Consider the following 17492-nt stretch of genomic DNA (forward strand, 5'->3'; position numbering starts at 1 on the left):
GGCAGCTCGAAGCTGGCTGGGCCGAAGGGGGAAGGTTGCTCTCTGTACGGAGAAGTAGTGCGTGCCCCGCATGTGGGTGTGATCTTGCACAGATGTTCACGAGTGTGTGTGGGTACACAAGGGAGTGTGAGTGCACAAGTAAGTGTGGGTGCATCAGTGAGTGTGGGTGCACGAGTGTGGGTGCACATGTGTGAGTGCACATGTGAGTGTGGGTGCATGAGTGTGAGGCCACGAGGGAGTGTGGTTGAGATCTAGAGCCCTGTCTCAGTTCCCAGGGATGGAGGGTGCAGGTGAGCCCCCGGGAGGCCACTGCACCCTGCCAGGGGGAAGCACCTGGTCCCGGCTCACCCCACAGGCCCAGGGGTGCAAGCCTGGCTATTCAAGCCCCAGGCTGCTTGCCCAGCTGCTGGCCAGGGCTCCCTCCCCTGTCTCCCTTAGCTCTGCCCACACACCCTCTCCCCTCCCCTCTGCAGGGCTCTAGACTCTCCAGCCGCTCCCACTGGCTGCCAGGAACCCGCGCGCACTTCCCTGGTGACGGGGCCGGGGTGAGATGCCTGGGCGCGCTCTCCGGGGGCAGGGCGCGGTGACTGGCTCTTCGGGCAGTGGGAGGCCAGCGAGGGACCCCGGGACAGGTGCTGCGGAGGGGCACCCAGGTAGGAGCCCAGCGCGGCGCCATGAACACGGGGAGCCCGTCTAGCGGGCGCCGGAGGCCCTGCCACCGCGGGAAGGCTGCTCTCAAAGAGCCAAGGCGAGTGAGGGTGACACAGCCAGGGCACGGGACCGGAGCCCCCAGGCAGGTGAGAGGGCCCTTAAGGAGTCGGTAAAGGACTCCTTCGGGTGAGGGTTTGCCAGCGATTGTACAGATCCATCCCCAGAGAGATCCTGCAATCTGTCCATGCCCATACACCTGTGAGCTGTCTGTCCGTCCATCCCCACTTACCCCTGCAATCTGTCCATGCCCATACATCTGTGAGCTGTCTGTCCGTCCATCCCCACTTACCCCTGCAATCTGTCCATGCCCATACACCCTGTGAGCTGTCTGTCCGTCCATCCCCACTTACCCCTGCAATCTGTCCATGCCCATACACCCTGTGAGCTGTCTGTCCGTCCATCCCCACTTACCCCTGCAATCTGTCCATGCCCATACACCTGTGAGCTGTCTGTCCGTCCATCCCCACTTACCCCTGCAATCTGTCCATGCCCATACACCCTGTGAGCTGTCTGTCCGTCCATCCCCACTTACCCCTGCAATCTGTCCATGCCCATACACCTGTGAGCTGTCTGTCCGTCCATCCCCACTTACCCTTGCAACCTGTCCATGCCCATACACCTGTGAGCTGTCTGTCCGTCCATCCCCACTTATCCCTGCAATCTGTCCATGCCCATACATCTGTGAGCTGTCTGTCCGTCCATCCCCACTTACCCCTGCAATCTGTCCGTCCAGCCCCCCCACCCAGCCTGCAATCTGTCTATACATCCCACATGCGCCCTGCTACCTATCTTGCCCCACATAGGCCCTGCAATCTTTATATCCATCCTCACACATGCCCTGCTCTCTCTCTCCCCACCCCCCTGCTGTTCTATCGACCTTCCCTCTCCCTGTCCGGTGTTGGTATCCAGCCCATGGCTGCTGGAGGAGGCCGGGGGGGCGGTCCTGTCCGGGGGGGCGGTTCTCCAGCCTGGCTCCGCAGGAGCCTTTGGCTGAGCTGAGGGGTTCCCCGCGGTCACACGCCAGCACCTAGGGGCTTGCTCACTCGGGGGGCTGGGGGGAAGGAACCCTGTGGTGTGACTCCCCGACAGCCTGAGGGACCACATGTCCCCCCGGGACCAAAGCAGGCTCCGCAGTGCCTGCCCCCCCACCCCTGCCCCCAGCTAGCCCAGCCCTGGGCTCCCCCCACCCCTGCCCCCACCCAGCCCAGCCCTGGGCTCCCCCCACCCCTGCCCCCAGCTAGCCCAGCCCTGGGCTCCCCCCACCCTGCCCCCAGCTAGCCCAGCCCTGGGCTCCCCTCCATCCTGCCCCCAGCTAGCCCAGCCCTGGGCTCCCCCCACCCCTGCCCCCAGCTAGCCCAGCCCTGGGCTCCCCCCACCCCTGCCCCCAGCTAGCCCAGCCCTGGGCTCCCCCCATCCCTGCCCCCAGCTAGCCCAGCCCTGGGCTCCCCCCACCCTGCCCCCAGCTAGCCCAGCCCTGGGCTCCCCTCCATCCTGCCCCGGTGCTGGCCTGGAGCAGAGTTTGAGCCCCCTCCCCCGCCCTGACGCCCTTGGCTTCCCCCCCAGCTGCCGATGGTGAAGGAGGATGCTCCCGCCGCCCAACAGCACCGCCTGGGCCCGGGCGAGCCCCGCCGCGCCGCGCCAGTGGGAGGAGCCGGCGCCCTGCGGGGGCGTCATCCCCATGGTGTACTACAGCGTCCTGCTGGGCCTGGGGCTGCCAGGTGAGGCCGGGCGGGGCTGGGGCGGGACACAGCCCCGGGGCAAAGGGACGGGGCTGGTGCGGCTGCCTGGCCCAGCGTTGCCAGGTGTCCGTTTTTCTACCGCACAGTCCGGTTTTGGGGCCTCTGTCCAGTAAAAAGACCCGGGGAATCCCGGACATGTGCAATGGGCAGTGTCCGGTGTCTCCCGGGTTCCCGGCTGGGCGCCAGACGGAGGCCTGGTGGGGGTCGGGGAGTGGCTGGGAGGGGGGCGCGATCGGCGCTGGGAGCCCTGGTTGTGGGGGGGGGGGGAAGCTCGGTCCATGCTCCTGTGCACTGGTCAAGCGCGTGGTGGAGCCGCAGCCGGACTGACTCGCGTGGGACGGGAGCGCCCTGGGATCTGCACAGCCTGGGTCAGTCCTGCCCCCCGCCGGCTGATTCGCTCCCCCGCCCCCTCCTAGCCCCCCTCCTCCCCGACATCTCCTCCTGAGCTCCCCCGGCCAGCTCCGGCCCCGCCGGCCACCCCCCCCCCGATGTCCCACGGCCAGCCCTGTACCTCCTGAACCCCCCCCCAACAACCAGCCCTGCACTCCCCCAGCCAACCCCGTTGCCCCCCCCAGTTAGCTCTGTTTCCCGCCCCCCCCTCCTCCCAGCCAGCACCGCTCCCCTCCCGACCGATCCCTCCCCCTCATCCCCCCATGAAGCGTGTCTGGTATTTTTCTTATGACTACCAGGTAACCCTAGCCTGGCCCAGGGGGTTCCCAGGGAGGCCGGGCAGAGCCTTGCCCACGGCACCAGGGGGGCTGGGCTGGGTCTAACGCTTGGTGCAGCCTGGGGCAGAGCTGAGCTGCTGGCCAGCAATGGGCCCGGGTAGTCTAGGGCAGCCCAAGCCTGCAAACTGGAGGGTGGGAGGGGAGGAGGGTGCCGGGATGGAGGGCGGGCGGCTGTCTGGGCTCCCCCGGCACCAGTGCTGGCGGGTGGGCACAGAGAATCGCGCCCCTTTGGGGGCAGCCAGGGAGGCCGGGTGTGGGCATCAGCTCCTGCCAGAGGCACAAGGCACACGCCCTACCTGAGGGCACAGGTCCGGGCACAGGCTGGTGATCCCCCCGGCGCCCCCGCAGGCTGGTTCTGCTGGGCGGGGTGAGAAGCAGTTCCCTGCCCGGCTGAGACGTTGCGCTGGGCGATCGAAACCTCGGGCTAACGGGGCCGCCGTTAGTTTCCAGCCCTTGTGTAAGCCCTGGGTTTCAGGGTGAATTCGCTCCAACCGTCCGGTTCGAAAACCCCGGAGAAAATGCTGGAGGGGCACACGGGGGTCCCCAGCGTCTCTATCAAGCCAGGCGCCCCGGCCGTTGGGGGACCCTTCCCCAGAACTGACCTTTCACCAATCGGAAAAAACGTTTCTTTGGAAAACTGCCCGGCTCCCGTGAGTGCGTCTAGGGCCTGGTGATGGGAGTTTTGTAGGGTAACGCCGAGCCTCCTGACCCAGGTTCATAGACCCCCACCCGCCGCAGGGAGTGGAGAGCCAGGAGAGGGGTAGGGCTGGTAGTGAGATGGCGGCGGATTTGGCTGGCTAAGGGGAACCGGGTATCACAAGGGCCGCATGTGGCCACCACACCCCCAGGACCCCTCTCCGCCGGGCAGTGTCTGTTGGCTCCCCCAGGGGAATTCGAAGGTCGCCAGGTGGAGGAGCTGATGGGACCTGGTGTCTCCCGGGCTGTGTTCCCTGTGAGCTATGCGCTCCTGCGAGCAAGTCCAGGGCTGCCTAGTTGATTAGCAGAGCACCCCCCGCTAGGTTTCTACTGGGGGTGTACATCCGCACATGCCTCGGTGTATATAAAATTTATTCCGCACATGGATGGACAAGATTAGAGGCACTATTGCTCCTGGGCTGCTTGCCTGCCTGTCACCGCCTCTCTGAGCAGAGACCAGCTAAACCATAGGTTCCCAAATTGGGGAGGTGTGCCCCCCTGGGGGGGTGTGAAGAAATTCCAGGGGGGGGGCGCGAGGCGACCCAGTCCCCTCCCAACAATCTCCCCTCCCCACCAAGAAAGAGCCCAGTCTGTCTGGTAAAAAAATTCAGAAAATACCATGTGAACTGTCCGGTATTTTCTGTTTTTCCTGGCTTGGGCGTCCACCAGAACACTGGTCCTGGGAATTAAAGGGGCCACAATTGTTTTCAGGCCCTGGTCCCCCCCCCCCCTTTTTTTTTTGCTCAACAAGTTTTGCTGCTATTTTGGGGGGGGCATGAGGGTTTCTCAAAAATCAAAAAGGGGGCGTGATGCCGAAACGTGTGGGAACCACTGAGCTAAGCGTAAGTGCTCCCTTTCCCTTTCGCTGGGGAGAAGTAGGGTTCCAAAGTCCCCTTGTCTGAGAGGCCGAGATGGGGTCTGAGGTGGCACATGTGGGGAGAGAAGGAGCCATTCGTTGGGGTGCGCTGGCCCTGGCCCTGCTGGTAAAATCCAGTCCCGGCTCCTAGCAGGAGAACAAAACACACACACTCCAAAAAAGGGGAACCGAAAAAAGCAGCAAAATGGGAAAATGCAGCGCCAGTCCCTGGTGTTAACCGCAGCCTCACTTCTGGGGAAACACAGGCCCAGCCTGGGGTCTCCTCAGCCGTGCTGAGGCCTGACAAACTCGTCCCAGGGACAGGGTGTTTAGGGCCTGGCTTTTCGCTGCCTTTCCGGCCACAGGCTCACAGCGGTGCTGTGGCTGGCTAAGCCAGACGCTCCCTGGAGAGAAGGAAGAAGGAAAGGGAAGGTGTGAGATGGGGAGGGGAAAGGGCCCTGTGGGGAGAGGGGGAGCCCCAGGAGAACCCAAGGAGCATGGGTCAGAGCCTCTCCAGCCAGTCGGCCTGTCTCCCCTTTGCCCGGCTCCGTTGATTCTCCGTGGCGATGGCAGCACAGCTGAGCTAGCAAGGAGGCAGGCCTGCCAGGAGGGGGCACTGTGTGGGCAGCCCCAGCAAGCTGGCCCCATGCCGGCAGCTTTCGGGAACAGGTGGCATCCGCCTCTTGCTGCTGACCCAGGGGAGAGATTAACCAGCAACAGTGCCCATGGGATTTACAGCTGCCTCCTGCTGCCGCCACCCACAGCTGCAGGTCCCCCAGCCCCTGGCATTTTCTTTCCAGCCCCAGATATCCCCCACCCCCGCCAGCACAGTGCAGGGGCTGGCGGCCTCTCCAGACCCACCGCGAGAGCGGAGGGTCCTGGCTCCAATCCGAGCAGGAACCTCACAGGTGGGCTCTCCCTGCCGCTTTGGAGCCGGGGTGGTGGGTGCTTAGAGGCTGCCTCGCTTTGCTCTAGGACAGGGCTGGGCAAGATGTGGCCATGGGGCCGGATGCGGCCCACGTACCACTTGGATCCGGCCCGCGGCCGGCAGCTGGCTGCTTCCTATTCCCAGCCTGCTGTCGTGCCACCGAATGTCCGGGCGGTGGCTCAGGCAGCAGGATCCTATTGAAATGGCTCCAGGACACGGTGCTACCCCAACAGGGACCGGAGCCGTGAGCCTTTTAAATCGCCACAGCAACCCCCGGCGGCTGCCAGGTAACATGGTAGCGACGGGGCCTTTTGTTTTTTAGACGTGCCCAAGTGAGACGGGTGCCCAGCCTGCGGTGCCAGGAGCTGCAAGCCCTTTTAATTCAACGCCTCTAGTCCCCAGCCCCGCCCCTTCTGCCCCAAGCCACGCCCCTTCCAGGGCGGAACCAGCCCGTGACCGCCTCCCAAAATCCATTAACGATGATCTAGACCACGGCTACTCAACTTTAGAAGCTCCGGGGGCCACATGCTGAGGGCCACAACTTGTGTGGTTGTGTAAGCCACACACCTAGTGTGGTTCCTGAGCAATGCAAGTGGTACCTAGACCACAGCAACAGCCAAGATCAAGAGACCTCTAGGCTGCATCTACACTGGCGTGTGCTTTTGTGCAAAAGAAGTGTATACACAGCCCTACAGCATGAGCTGGGAGCCAGCTGGCTTTTAGCTCAGAGGGTAGAGGCTCCTAAACTCAGCTCTAGAGGTCCTAGGTTCAAATCCGCCAGCTGGTGGTTATAGTTGCATGTACATGCAAATATATGCAAATAGCTTCTTTCACACTGACTGGCATGAGGACAAAGATTAAGACCGGACGACACAACACGCAGGCCCCATGTAAGTCAGTTCTGCTGATATTATTAAAATGCAACATTGACCCAATTTCCACCCATATGCCAGCACTTTGAATGAGCAATAACAGTCCAGGAATTGGACTAAAACACGTCTCAGCCGACGAGCGTGCTATTGACGCGCCGTTGTGGAGCGTGTTCCCAGTGGAGGCCTCGTTCAAAGGATCCCGCCGCAGGCCGCGTGTTGAGCCCCGTGTAAACTCAAAACGCACCGTGGGCCGCATGCGTGTGTCCAGTAGCCATGATGGAGACCGTGCTTGGTCCTGCCATGAGGGCAGGGGACTGGACTCGATGACCCCGCGAGGTCCCTTCTAGTCCTAGTGCTCTAGGATGCTATGATAAAGTTGGCCCCCTGGTAAAATTATTGCCCAGCCCTGGGCTAGGAGCCCTGATCACAGCCACTCACACCCCTGCCGCGTCTCACTGTGCTTCTCCCCTTTCCAGCTAACACCCTGACGGCCGTGGCCCTGTCCCGCCTGGCTGCCCGGACGAAGAAGTCCTCCTACTGGTACCTGCTGGCCCTGACAGCCTCCGACATCCTCACCCAAGTCATCATCGTCTTCATGGGCTTCCTCCTGCAGACGGCCATCCTGGCCCACAAAGTGCCTCGGGCCTTCCTCCACACCGGCAACGTGCTGCAGTTTGCCACGCACCACGCCTCCATCTGGGTGATGGTGCTGCTGACGGCCGACCGCTACGTGGCCCTGTGCCACCCGCTGCGCTACCGCCGGCTCTCCTACCCCGCGCGCACCCGCAAGCTCATCGCCGCCGTGTTCGGTGCGGCCCTAGCCACCGGCATCCCCTTCTACTGGTGGCTGGACCTCTGGCGCGACGCCCAGCCGCCCACCGCCGTGGACACGGTGCTGAAGTGGAGCCACTGCTTCGCCATGTACTTTGTCCCCTGCGGCATCTTCCTGGCCACCAACTCGGTCATCGTCTGCAAGCTCCGGCGGGGGAAGCGGGTGGACGGGCACCGCCGGCGCGTGGGCAAGTCCGTGGCCATGCTGATGGCCGTCACCGGCGCCTTCACGGTGCTGTGGGCACCCCGGACGTTCATCATCATCTTCCACCTCTCCACGGATGCCGCCAGCAAGGACTGGAAGGTGCACGTGGCCCTGAACCTGGCCAACATGCTCGCCATGCTCAGCACCACCGTCAACTTCTTCTTCTACTGCCTCGTCAGCAAGACCTTCCGCCGGACGGCGGGCCAGGTGATCCGCTCCTGCACCCCCTTCTGCGCTGAGCACGGGCGGCTGCCCGCCGAGGGAGGCTTCCTGCGTGCCGCTCGGCTGGGGCTGCTGGAGAGCGTGTCCCGATAGGCAACGCCGTCGCCCCGGAGCCAGGGACCCCGGAAAGCACAGCTTGGCCGCTCGGCCCCTTGCATCCCGGCCCCTGCAGCAGCCAGGGCAGAGCGGTGGGCAGGAGGCAGCTAGCACTGGGATGCCAGCAGGTACAGCGGCCCCAGCACAACGGGAACCCTTGGACCTGGTGCCCGACTTGAGTCATCCGTGATCGCTGTGAATTCATGCTGTGAGTGCGGGAGGGAACCAGGCCGGCCCGATCCTGGGCCCACGACACCGAACTGGGCAAGCGCCAGGCCTGGTGCACCAGGCTGCTTCCCCCCATGCCGCTCTCCCACGAGGACCGTCTGAGACCCCTGCCAGGGTCAGGCTGCAGGGAGCCTTTTTAATGCCAGAGGGAGGAGACACGCAGCTCTTCGGGGATCCTGCAGGGGGTGCTCTGCAGTTCTAACCCGGACCCCAGGGAATATTGATTGTCAGGAGGGGAAGCCGAGAGGGGGAGGAACGAAAGGGCAGGTACCCAGGATCCCTGACAGTTTCCCGTTCTAACCACTAGGCCAGGCTGCTTTACTGCCCATCGCTCCCGAAGCAAAGGGCTCTGCCTGCGGGACACTGACGTTGGGACCCACCCTGCCCAGGTCACCGGACACAAGTCCAGTAGAGCTCCAGGTCATGATAAAAATCTCGCTTTGGGTCTCGTTCTTCCCAGAGTGACTCCCGGTGCCATGGGTCTGCAAGAGACTCGGCTCTCTGATGCATCCACCTCTGGCTGCCCCCGTGCCCCCCTCCAATAACACAGCACTGTCCTCAAGCCCCAGAGACCCTACAGTAACGCTCCGGGCACAGCCCTGCCGCTCACACCGCAACCTGCGAGAAAATCCCAAGTCCCCCCTCCCCCGTCTCTCTCCTAGCCCATGGGATACCTGCCCCAGTGCGGGACCGTGGGCCATCGTCGGCAGATCTGGGGAGAGGGGAAGGCCCATGGTTGAGGGGTGGCAGCAACGCAGGTTCCGGTTGGGGGGGGCGACGTAGGTTCCCCCACAGATGCCTTGGCCAGGTTACCCCGCTCCCGTGACTCCAGCTGGGGGGTGGGGTTCAGCCACTCAGACCCTGCCCCCCCAGCCCTGGCTTCCCATTTGCAGGGAGGGACCCCAAGGTGCCCGCAGACCCATTGAGTGCTTGGATTTTAACCCAGGCTGCCCCCCGGAATCTGGGGGGGCTTCAGGACCCCCCGAATGCCCTGCAGGTTGGCCCGTCTGCCCAGTGCACCGGGATCCACGCCCACCAAGCTAGGAGGGGAGAGCCCCCCCCAACGTCTGACCCACGGCCAGGGAAAGGGGCAGCTGCTGGCCTGGGCACCCCGGGTTGCAGGGACTGGTGCCGTTTGCCCTCCCTCAGGGCAGAGTCCAGAGCCAGCCCAGGCCTGGCCCAAAGGGTCGGACCCCTCCTCCCCCAGGGCCCCACCCCAGTGCCCCTCCCCCGGAGCCCCTCCCTCAGGGCCCCACCCTAGTGTCCCTCCCCAGAGCTCCTCCCCCAGAGCCCCTCTCCCAGAGCCCCTCCCCCGGAGCCTCCCCCGGAGCCCCTCCCCCAGGGCCCCACCCTAGTGTCCCTCCCCCAGAGCCCCTCCCCCAGGGCCCCACCCCAGTGCCCCACCCCTAGTTTCCCTCCCCCAGAGCCCCACCTCAGTGCCCCTCCCCCAGGCCTCACCCCCAGAACCTCACCCCTGCCCCCCCCCACTCCAGGGACTCTGACAGCTTGTGCATGCATCTGGCACAGGGTGAGCAGTGGAGCGAGAGCGTCTGCTCGCTGCGCTCGGGGTGAAGGTGGCCCCATTCCACAGCTGCCGGCAGCCGGGCCCCCCCAGAGCGGAGCACTGCCCCACAGCGCCTGGCCCGGAGAGAGGCTGCCTGGCGAAGCCACGTCAACCACGACACCAGCCCTCGGCAGTGGCTGGTTCCGAGTCTCAGAGGTGACCCGGCAGCCCCCGCGGGGAGCTGTGTCCCGCTCTGGGCGCCTCCTTTCAGGCTGGAGGTGGAGAAATTGGAGAGGGGCCGGCGAAGAGCAAGAAGAAAGATGCAAGGTCTCGAGAACATGAGCTCTGGGGCAGGCTGACCGCACTGGGCGTGTCCCCTTTGGAACGGAGCAGACCCAGGGGGGCAGGGGAGCCGCTTTCGAGCACCCAGCAGGGCGTTGCAAGGAGGGAGAAGAACCGGTCCCCTTGGCCGCGGAGGCAGGCCAAGAAGCAATGGGTTACAGCCGCTGGTTTTGTAGGGAAAGAGCCTTTTTTGTAAGGCTCCTGGTGGGAGGGGGTGACGGAGCCCGGAGGGGGCGTGTTACAGGGAAGGGGAAGGCAGAGGAAGGGGGGTGCATGGGGAGGGTGTATCTATATTTATCCACACACCCAGCTACAGCCTGGGTCCCCCCCTCGCTGCCCGGCGCTCTGCAAACAGGCGGCTGCCGTGGGGCGGACAAGGGGGCGTTCCATGAAGGCTTCGGGTGGCATGTGCCTCTCCAGGCCCGGCCTGGCACTGCGCCATCTCCGTCACTCCCCACCTCGCCGCGGCTGTGGGGTGCCTGGTGCTGCACAGAGACCCAGTGGAAGGGCGGCCCCCGTCCCCAGGGAGCTGTGGCCGGAAAGCCGCTCTCTCGCCATCCTGCTTGGGTCCGCCAGGCTGCAAACCCAGTGCTGGACCTAGCTGGGCCCTGGCTTGAGAGCTTTCCCTCCGCCCCCCCGCCACGGCTGACCTGTGCCTCAGTTTCCCCTTCTGCGAAAGGGGTATAGGCGCCTCCCCTGCAGCAGGGGTTCAGCTGTTGTGAAGGGCACTGAGCTGCGTGGACGGGACGCTAGCCGGGGCCTGGCCTCCGCTGGGCCTGCATGAAGCCAGAGGAACACCCGGAACGGACCTTGTGGGAGCCCATCACAGGACCAACCTGGCAGGGGCTGTGCGTGGGGGGGGGGGCTGGAGAGAGCTTTCACCTCTTCGGGGGGGTTGCTGGAGGGAGTCCGGGCTTGGGGCTGCCCTGGCAGGGCTCCCGGCTGGGAGCTGAGCCCAAGGGGGCGTTTGGGGCGGGAGAGTGGTGGCCGGGGGCCGGCCCGGTGAGCAGGTGGGAGGGAACGAGGAATGGCGGCGCTTTGCTTTGCATGGAGCAGCTCACGCGCCGCCCTCCCCGGGGGCTCGCGCGGCCAGGGCCGGCCCTCCCCACGTGCAAAACTCGCAGCCACCGAGGCACCAAGTTGCCCCCTATTTAGCAGTGCCCTCGGCAGCGGCCAGCCCCCCCCCCCAGACACTGCCCAGCAGGGACATCTCTAGTGGTATGCAGGGCCCGGGACACCCCGATTCCGGCCCTGCTCTGCTCCCGACCACACCCACCCTCCCCCCCTTCCTCTAAGCCCCTGCCCCACCTCTTCCCACCCCTGCCCCAACCCCGCCCTTCCCCAGAGCCACCCTGGCCAAGGCAGCAGGGGTGTCTCCCTCTCCCCCCCCCCCCCCGCACTCACCTGCAGTGGGGGGAAACGGAGCAACCCGGCCCCAGCCCACTCCGCTCCACTGGTCCCAGCCGTGTTGCTCCGCTTCCCGCTGCCTCTGGTGAGTGGGGGGGGGGACTCAAGCCCTGTTGCCCCCCCCAGCTTCTGCCCCTGCAGCCCTGAGCACGGGGCACCGAAACGTCTCGGGCTGGCCCTGCAGAGAGCCAGGATTGCCTGCCCCACTTTCCCACCCTAAGATCCTTAGCCTAATCCCCCGGTAATTCCCAAAGCCAGGGCGTGCTTCCCACACTAAGTCTGCCTTCACCACGCGGCTTAGCGCCCGGGAGCCCTGCGAGCCGCCCCGCCCCCCGGGGCCAGCCTTGGGAGGAACCCGGCGCGTGCTCCCAGCAGAGCCCTGGGTACCCGCAGCTCAGCATGTCCCCCCGGCCCGCCTGACCCATTCCTCTTACCTTTCACCGTCCCCCCCCAGCCCTGCTCCGGCCTCCACCCAACCTCACGGCCTCCAGCGTAACCGCTCTGCAGCCTCCATCCAGGGCGCTATGTGGCTCTGCCCAGGCTGCGGCACCCGTCAGACAAGGGGCGCTCGGCCGCACGCTGGCACCAGAGGGGCTGCAGCAGTGGGAGCAGCAGCTGACCCAGCGACCGTCCCTCTCCACCCCGTGGTCCTGCCCCAGGGCCGACACCCGGCCCGTGTCCCCAGGGCAGATGGAGTGTGGCCCCAGCCATGGGCAGGGAGCTGTCTCTGAGCCCATCCAGCCCGCTCTCTCGCCAGCCGGAGGGGGGCATTGTGCCACGTGTGGCGGGCACTCGGCTGCTGGGTACCCGGCCGAGATGTGTTTGCCCGCCCCAGCCAGCCCGTCGGCCCTGGCTCCCTGGCACCATGTCCAGCAGGCACTAGGGATGCAAAGGGTTAACCGGTTACCTGGTAAGCATGCCCCTCGCCAGCGTGCTTACCGGGGTAACCAGCTAACCGGGGGGCTGCCCCCCGCCCTGCCCGCAGCACGCTCGGCATAAGGTACGTTCAGTGCCCACGTGGGCACGCTCTGCCCGGGTAGCGCGGTGCCTTGGCATAGGCGGCTCCCCCCGGGCGGCTCACAGCACCAGTCCCTGGGGCGGGGGCCGTTGGCATTGGCCCTGCTGCTGTTCCCCGGGGCAGACACGTTGAGGGAGCGACATGGCTTTGCACCGTCTGGGGATCAGCCCATGTAACTGGCGGCGGGGGGATGCCCTGGACCGAACCAGTGAGGTTTTGTCACTGGGGGGGGGCATTCGTGATGAGATGAGCTGGTTCATGCCGGCCCCCAGCAACATTTCCGGGTGCTGGGTTCAGTTCCATACCACCTGGAGCTGGGGCTGGCCGTAGGGGTCAGGCCGGGGCGAGGGGCACGTGCAGATCAAGGTGTGCGGAAGGGCAGGGATGGTGCATCTTTACAAGTCCAGCTGCTACCGCTGGGAGCCAGCAGGCGGCAACTGGCAACGGAGACATCAAGGGGTCCCAGTGGGGTGCCACAATGGGGGGGGGCATTTCCCAGCAAGGAGGGGGCAGGAGCAGTGGGTAGCACCTGGGCCTGGTGCCCCCAAAACAAGGGCGCTGCTCCCAACTCTGCCACCAACCTGCAGGGTGCCCTTGGTCACATCCATTTGCCCTCTGTTTGCGCCCCCTTTTGCATGTCGACACTGTAAGCTCGTTGGCGCAGGGGGTGGGTCTCCTTCCACGCCTGTGCAGTGGGGCTGTGCTCTCAGCGAGGTGCTCCTGGGGTCCCCGGTACCACTCTGCATCCTGCCCCATTCGCCCCGTGATGAAAAGTCCCCCCCCCCACCCCACTTTGGTTCAGAACTTGCGTTTTGTTTTCCCGAGAAGAAAATCGGAATCTGGAAGCTCTGGGAGTTTCCACCGAGGGGCTGATTTCCGGAGGGACGCGGCCAAGACAGGAATGTGCCCCAGTCCAGAATGTAAGAAGGGGGGGTGAGAAACCCCCAGGCCCTGAGCGCTGGCTGTGCACAGTAAAGCAGTGTGTAACCTTCCCCAGAAGGTGTCTGTCTGCTTGCTTAAAACAAACAAAGGACTCGCTCAGCTAACAATGGAGCAGTGACACACGCTGATAAGAGCCAGGAAACCTGAATGTGCTGGCCGAGTTTCTGGGCTCGATCTGACAGGAGCGGAAAGTTGAGCCTGGACAGAAATCCAGCAGCCGATTCTTATTGAGCGGGTGAGTCTTTCCTAGGGAAATTCACTCCTCACGGCCTGATCCTGCAGGGGCGAGCTCTCCTCAACCCCAGCCCGGAGTGCAAGGCGCTGTCCTTTGGCCTAGCAATCGCTCCAGTTTCTTTGCGTCCCTTTGGGTGTTCTCGTGGATGGGGATGTCCGCACATCAGGATGGGGGGGGGGGGGGGGACATCAGGTGACAGTTTCTGTAGGACCTATAAAAACCCTGTCTTGCATTTTAGGAACATGGTGATTTGCCAGAGATGTGATGAAGCCTCTGGGTGGCTATAGCCACAGGAGGAAGGCCAGAAAGAGCCGCGAGCCGGTCCCTGAGCAGCGGCATAATGCATGGCTGGCCCTGGCTGTTGGGTAGAAGCTGTTAGACCAGGGGTCTAACCTATGGCCCAGAGCTGGAGCTGGCCCCCAACTTGCTTGGATCCAGCCCCCGAGTCTTGGGGCTCCTCCCCCAGCATCAGGGAGCCGGCGCTGGCCCTCCAGCCCTACGGCCTCCTTCTACCTCCCTCCCCACTCACGCCTGCTTCCCAGCAGCCCCCTCCCACACACTCAACGCCTCCTTTTTGGCCCCACCCCAGAGCATAAGGGGGCACACCGAATCCACTAGCTCCCCCCCAGGCTCTGATGTGCGAGGGGGGTGTGGGGAGTGGAGGGCCTTTCTGCTGCGCAGTCGGGTGTTCTTTGGTTGTGAGGCCCGGGGACAGGGCATGTGCCCCCCACTGGCTCTTTAAGGGGACAAGCCAGCCCTGGGAGAGGGCTGAGAGAGCCCAGCTGGGGCAGATACAGCCAGGCAGGGCCCAGCTGGGGCAGTATAAATAGAGGCTCCTGGGGGGGAGGAGAGATCAGGCTCATTCGGACTCCACCTGGGGAGCAGGAGGGAGCTGGCTGCCAGGGAAACTGGCGGCTTCCGGAGCTGGGGATGTTCTGGCCAGGCTAGGCTGGGGGTACTAGGGCTGGAGGGATGCAGGTGAAGGCAGCAGGTCCACACCCCGTTGCCAGTGATGAGTGGCTGTGCCAGGCTGTAGTTTGCCCTGAGGCAGGAGCTAGATGAGGACACGCTGGCTATGTCTACCCTCCCCGCTTCTTGTGCCAGAAATATGCAAATGAGGCTACGCGTGGACTATTGCGGAGCCTCATTTGCATACCTAATGAGCCACCCTTTTTGCAGAAGCGGCTCTTGCGCCAGAAGGCGCTGTCGGCGCTGCCTCTTGCGCAATGGCGCGACGCCGCTTATCTTCAGGAAGAACGGCGTTGCGCACGAGGGGTTTTCTGCGCAAGAAGGGGCCGTGGACACAGCTCCTTCTGGCGCAAGAGCCTCTTCTGCAAAAAGGGTGGCTCATTAGGTATGCAAATGAGGTGTGGCGATAGTCCACGCTTAGCCTCATTTGCATATTTCTGGCACAAGAAGCCGCGAGCGTACACATAGCCGCTGAGGGTCCCTGAGGCGAGGCGGGCCTGGGGGTGGGGGTTCCCTGGGAGCGGAGGACCCCAGGGGCACTGCCCTGAGATGGTACCAGCTGAAAGGGGGTGCTCCAGGGCTGAAGAGCTCATTCCCAAAGCAACCAGCAGGAGGCGCCGTGGGGGCGAGGGCTGGGCCCATGACAAGCCCCCGACTGATTTTTCCTGGGCTCAGCGGCCCCTGGCCCACAAAAGGTCCCACCCCTGGAGTAGACATCGGCTGCAGGCAGATCCCCGGGCGCACGGCCCCTCTCCGCAGCCATCTGCTCGCCGCGCCGGCACGAGGGGGAGGCGGGGGGCTGCCATGCGCTGCCCTGGCTGGGAGGAGGCAGCCGGTGCCCGCACGCTGAGTGCCAGGTGCCGGGCTGAGTCAGCCTCTGGCAAAAGAACCCGAGGCTCCAGGCCGCGGAAGGAAGCGGCCGCAGGAAGCGGCATGTGGCTGGGCCGGGGTGATGGGTCAGCATTTTGCCCGCAGGAGAGGGGAACTGGGCCACGCTGCTTGCAGTGTAAACACAGCCCAGCCCTTCTGTGGGGGCCGCGGGCTGGGCGGCTGCACCAAGCCACAGGGCGCGTGTGGGGGGGGGCTCGCTTTGGGGGAGGAGACACAGCAACCTGCCACAGTGGGGCTGTCACCCTAGGCCTGGACTGGACTGGGGGGGACATTATTGGGGGGTCAGATGGATTCCCGCTCTCCCCACAAACCCTCTCAGTCTTCGCTTCCCCCCCCCAACCCGCACGCACACAGCCCCCTAGGGACCGCCCCACCACCTGAGCCAGGGGTCCCGGGCCAGGACAAGTTCTGCTGTTCCCCAAATCCAGGTCTGCCCTGTGCTGGGAAGTGACCAGAGCAGGCCCTGGGAGCTCTGGCTAGTGGGGCAACCATGCTCCTGGATTCTCCACCCCCTTACCTATTCTCGCCTGCACTCTGATCTGGGGAAACTGAGGCCGAGAGGGAGCTTGCCTGTGGTCCTATAGGAGGCCTAATGTCACTGGGAATTAAGCCCAATTCTCCTGGGCCCCTGCCCCTTGCTCTCGCCGCTTGCCCGACGCTACCCTTCCCGGGGATGCGTGTGAATCCTGCTGGCTTTCCTGGGCACGTAGCTGGATTCGTGTCCGCTTTCTCGCCTGGGTTAGCCGGCCGGCGATCAGCGCCCAGGCCGCGGGGGCAGGGGGCGGCACGTCCAGCCCCGTTTAAACAAACCGAGCCAGAGTGAATCTCTCAGCGCCGGAGATTAAAGGATCACAAGCCCAACTGTCAAAGGATCTCGATTTAAATGGCTCACGGGGGGGGGGGGCAGAAAGTCCCATCCTGAATTTCAGCTGATTCCTTCCCCTTCCTGCCTCCCTGAGCCTCGGCTGCAGCCGGCCCTACCTGCCCCCGGTTCCACAGGGACTCAGCCGCCAGGGCCTGGGCGTGCCCGGTTGTTTGGATTCGGCTGCCGGGAGGCCGTGCCTGCCTGCCCTGGGGTGGAGGTGCCTGCCTTCCCCCGCCACTCCCAGCTAACCACAGGGCAGAGCAGCGCTGGCTTCGAAAACCCCCTTCTCCCGAACAACGGGCCTTTCTTCCCACGCCAGGGGCTCTTCCTGGCTGGGCTGCTGGCTGCCAGAGCGGCCCAGGCAGCTTTGCTCATTACACCTGCGCCCTGCCAGAGGCTCCAGCAGCCACAGTCAGGTGACGCTCGCCAGCCAGGCAGTTCCCCGGAGCCCTCCCCATGCTTGTGACGTCGGGCAAAGGGCCCCTCCCCGCAGTCTCGGGGCATTTTCCCTCCCCGCCCCGTAAGCGGAGGCAGCGCCCTCGTGCACAACCAGCCTCCACCCACAAGCAACGTTCCCGCTCATCCTGGCCCCCATGTGTGGAATAAATTTTACGTGCCCCGTGGCAGGTGCGGATGTGCACCACCCGTAGCAGGAAAAACCCCGAGCTGCGGGCGCTCTGCTAATCAGAGTTCCCATTCACGCAGCGGCTTTGCCACGTTCCCCAGCTGGGCTTGTCCTCTGGGTTTGAACCTGCGGCTTCCCATCCGCTGGCCAGTACCTCTCAATTTGGGGCCTTTAAGGGGAAAGCAGGAGACGCCTATGGGACTCTCCTGAGAGCTCCAGGAGCTATGGGGGTGGGGGGAGGGTGAAGCACCTTTCAGGCAGCGGCTGCATTTCCCCCCCCCACCCCCCGCTCCCTGGGGCAATGTGGGCACTAGCCAGGTGGGGCCAATGCTTGGGGCTCCGTTCTGCCCTCGGCTCCACTCGCCCCAGTGGGAGCCAGTCCCACTTCCATGAGGGCAGAGCTGGGCCCCATCCCCGCTGTGACGGGGAGCCATGCGGCCCCCTGGGGTTTCTCAGATACTGCCCCAGCCTCCTGGGTGCCCTGGCATGGAGCCCCAGCCCCCCCCGGAGACAGGAGCCCGGGGGTCAGAGCCAAGCCAACCCCTCGGTAACCCGCTGACGCAGGGCCTGGCAGCCAGTTCC

The 17492-nt window shown here is 64.8% G+C and overlaps 1 protein-coding gene across 1 annotated transcript; it reads left to right on the forward strand.

Moving 5' to 3' along the window:
* Positions 1 to 495: 495 nt before the first annotated feature.
* Positions 496 to 8689, forward strand: GPR142 (G protein-coupled receptor 142). The gene is made up of 3 exons (XM_075904046.1): positions 496 to 653; positions 2275 to 2429; positions 7007 to 8689. Exons 2-3 carry the CDS (start codon positions 2294 to 2296, stop codon positions 7879 to 7881), a joined length of 1011 nt encoding a protein of 336 aa, XP_075760161.1. The 5' UTR covers positions 496 to 653; positions 2275 to 2293; the 3' UTR covers positions 7882 to 8689.
* Positions 8690 to 17492: the final 8803 nt, after the last annotated feature.

Source organism: Pelodiscus sinensis, chromosome 20 (genome assembly GCF_049634645.1).
Source record: "Pelodiscus sinensis isolate JC-2024 chromosome 20, ASM4963464v1, whole genome shotgun sequence".
Lineage (NCBI taxonomy): Eukaryota > Metazoa > Chordata > Testudines > Trionychidae > Pelodiscus > Pelodiscus sinensis.

What these genes read in the sequence shown, in the direction of transcription:
- GPR142 (XM_075904046.1), top strand. Translation starts at nt 2,294, where the DNA reads ATGCTCCCGCCGCCCAACAGCACCGCCTGGGCCCGGGCGAGCCCCGCC. An exon ending in GCTGGGCCTGGGGCTGCCAG is followed by an intron (nt 2,430 to 7,006) that starts GTGAGGCCGGGC and finishes TCCCCTTTCCAG; the next exon opens with CTAACACCCTGACGGCCGTG.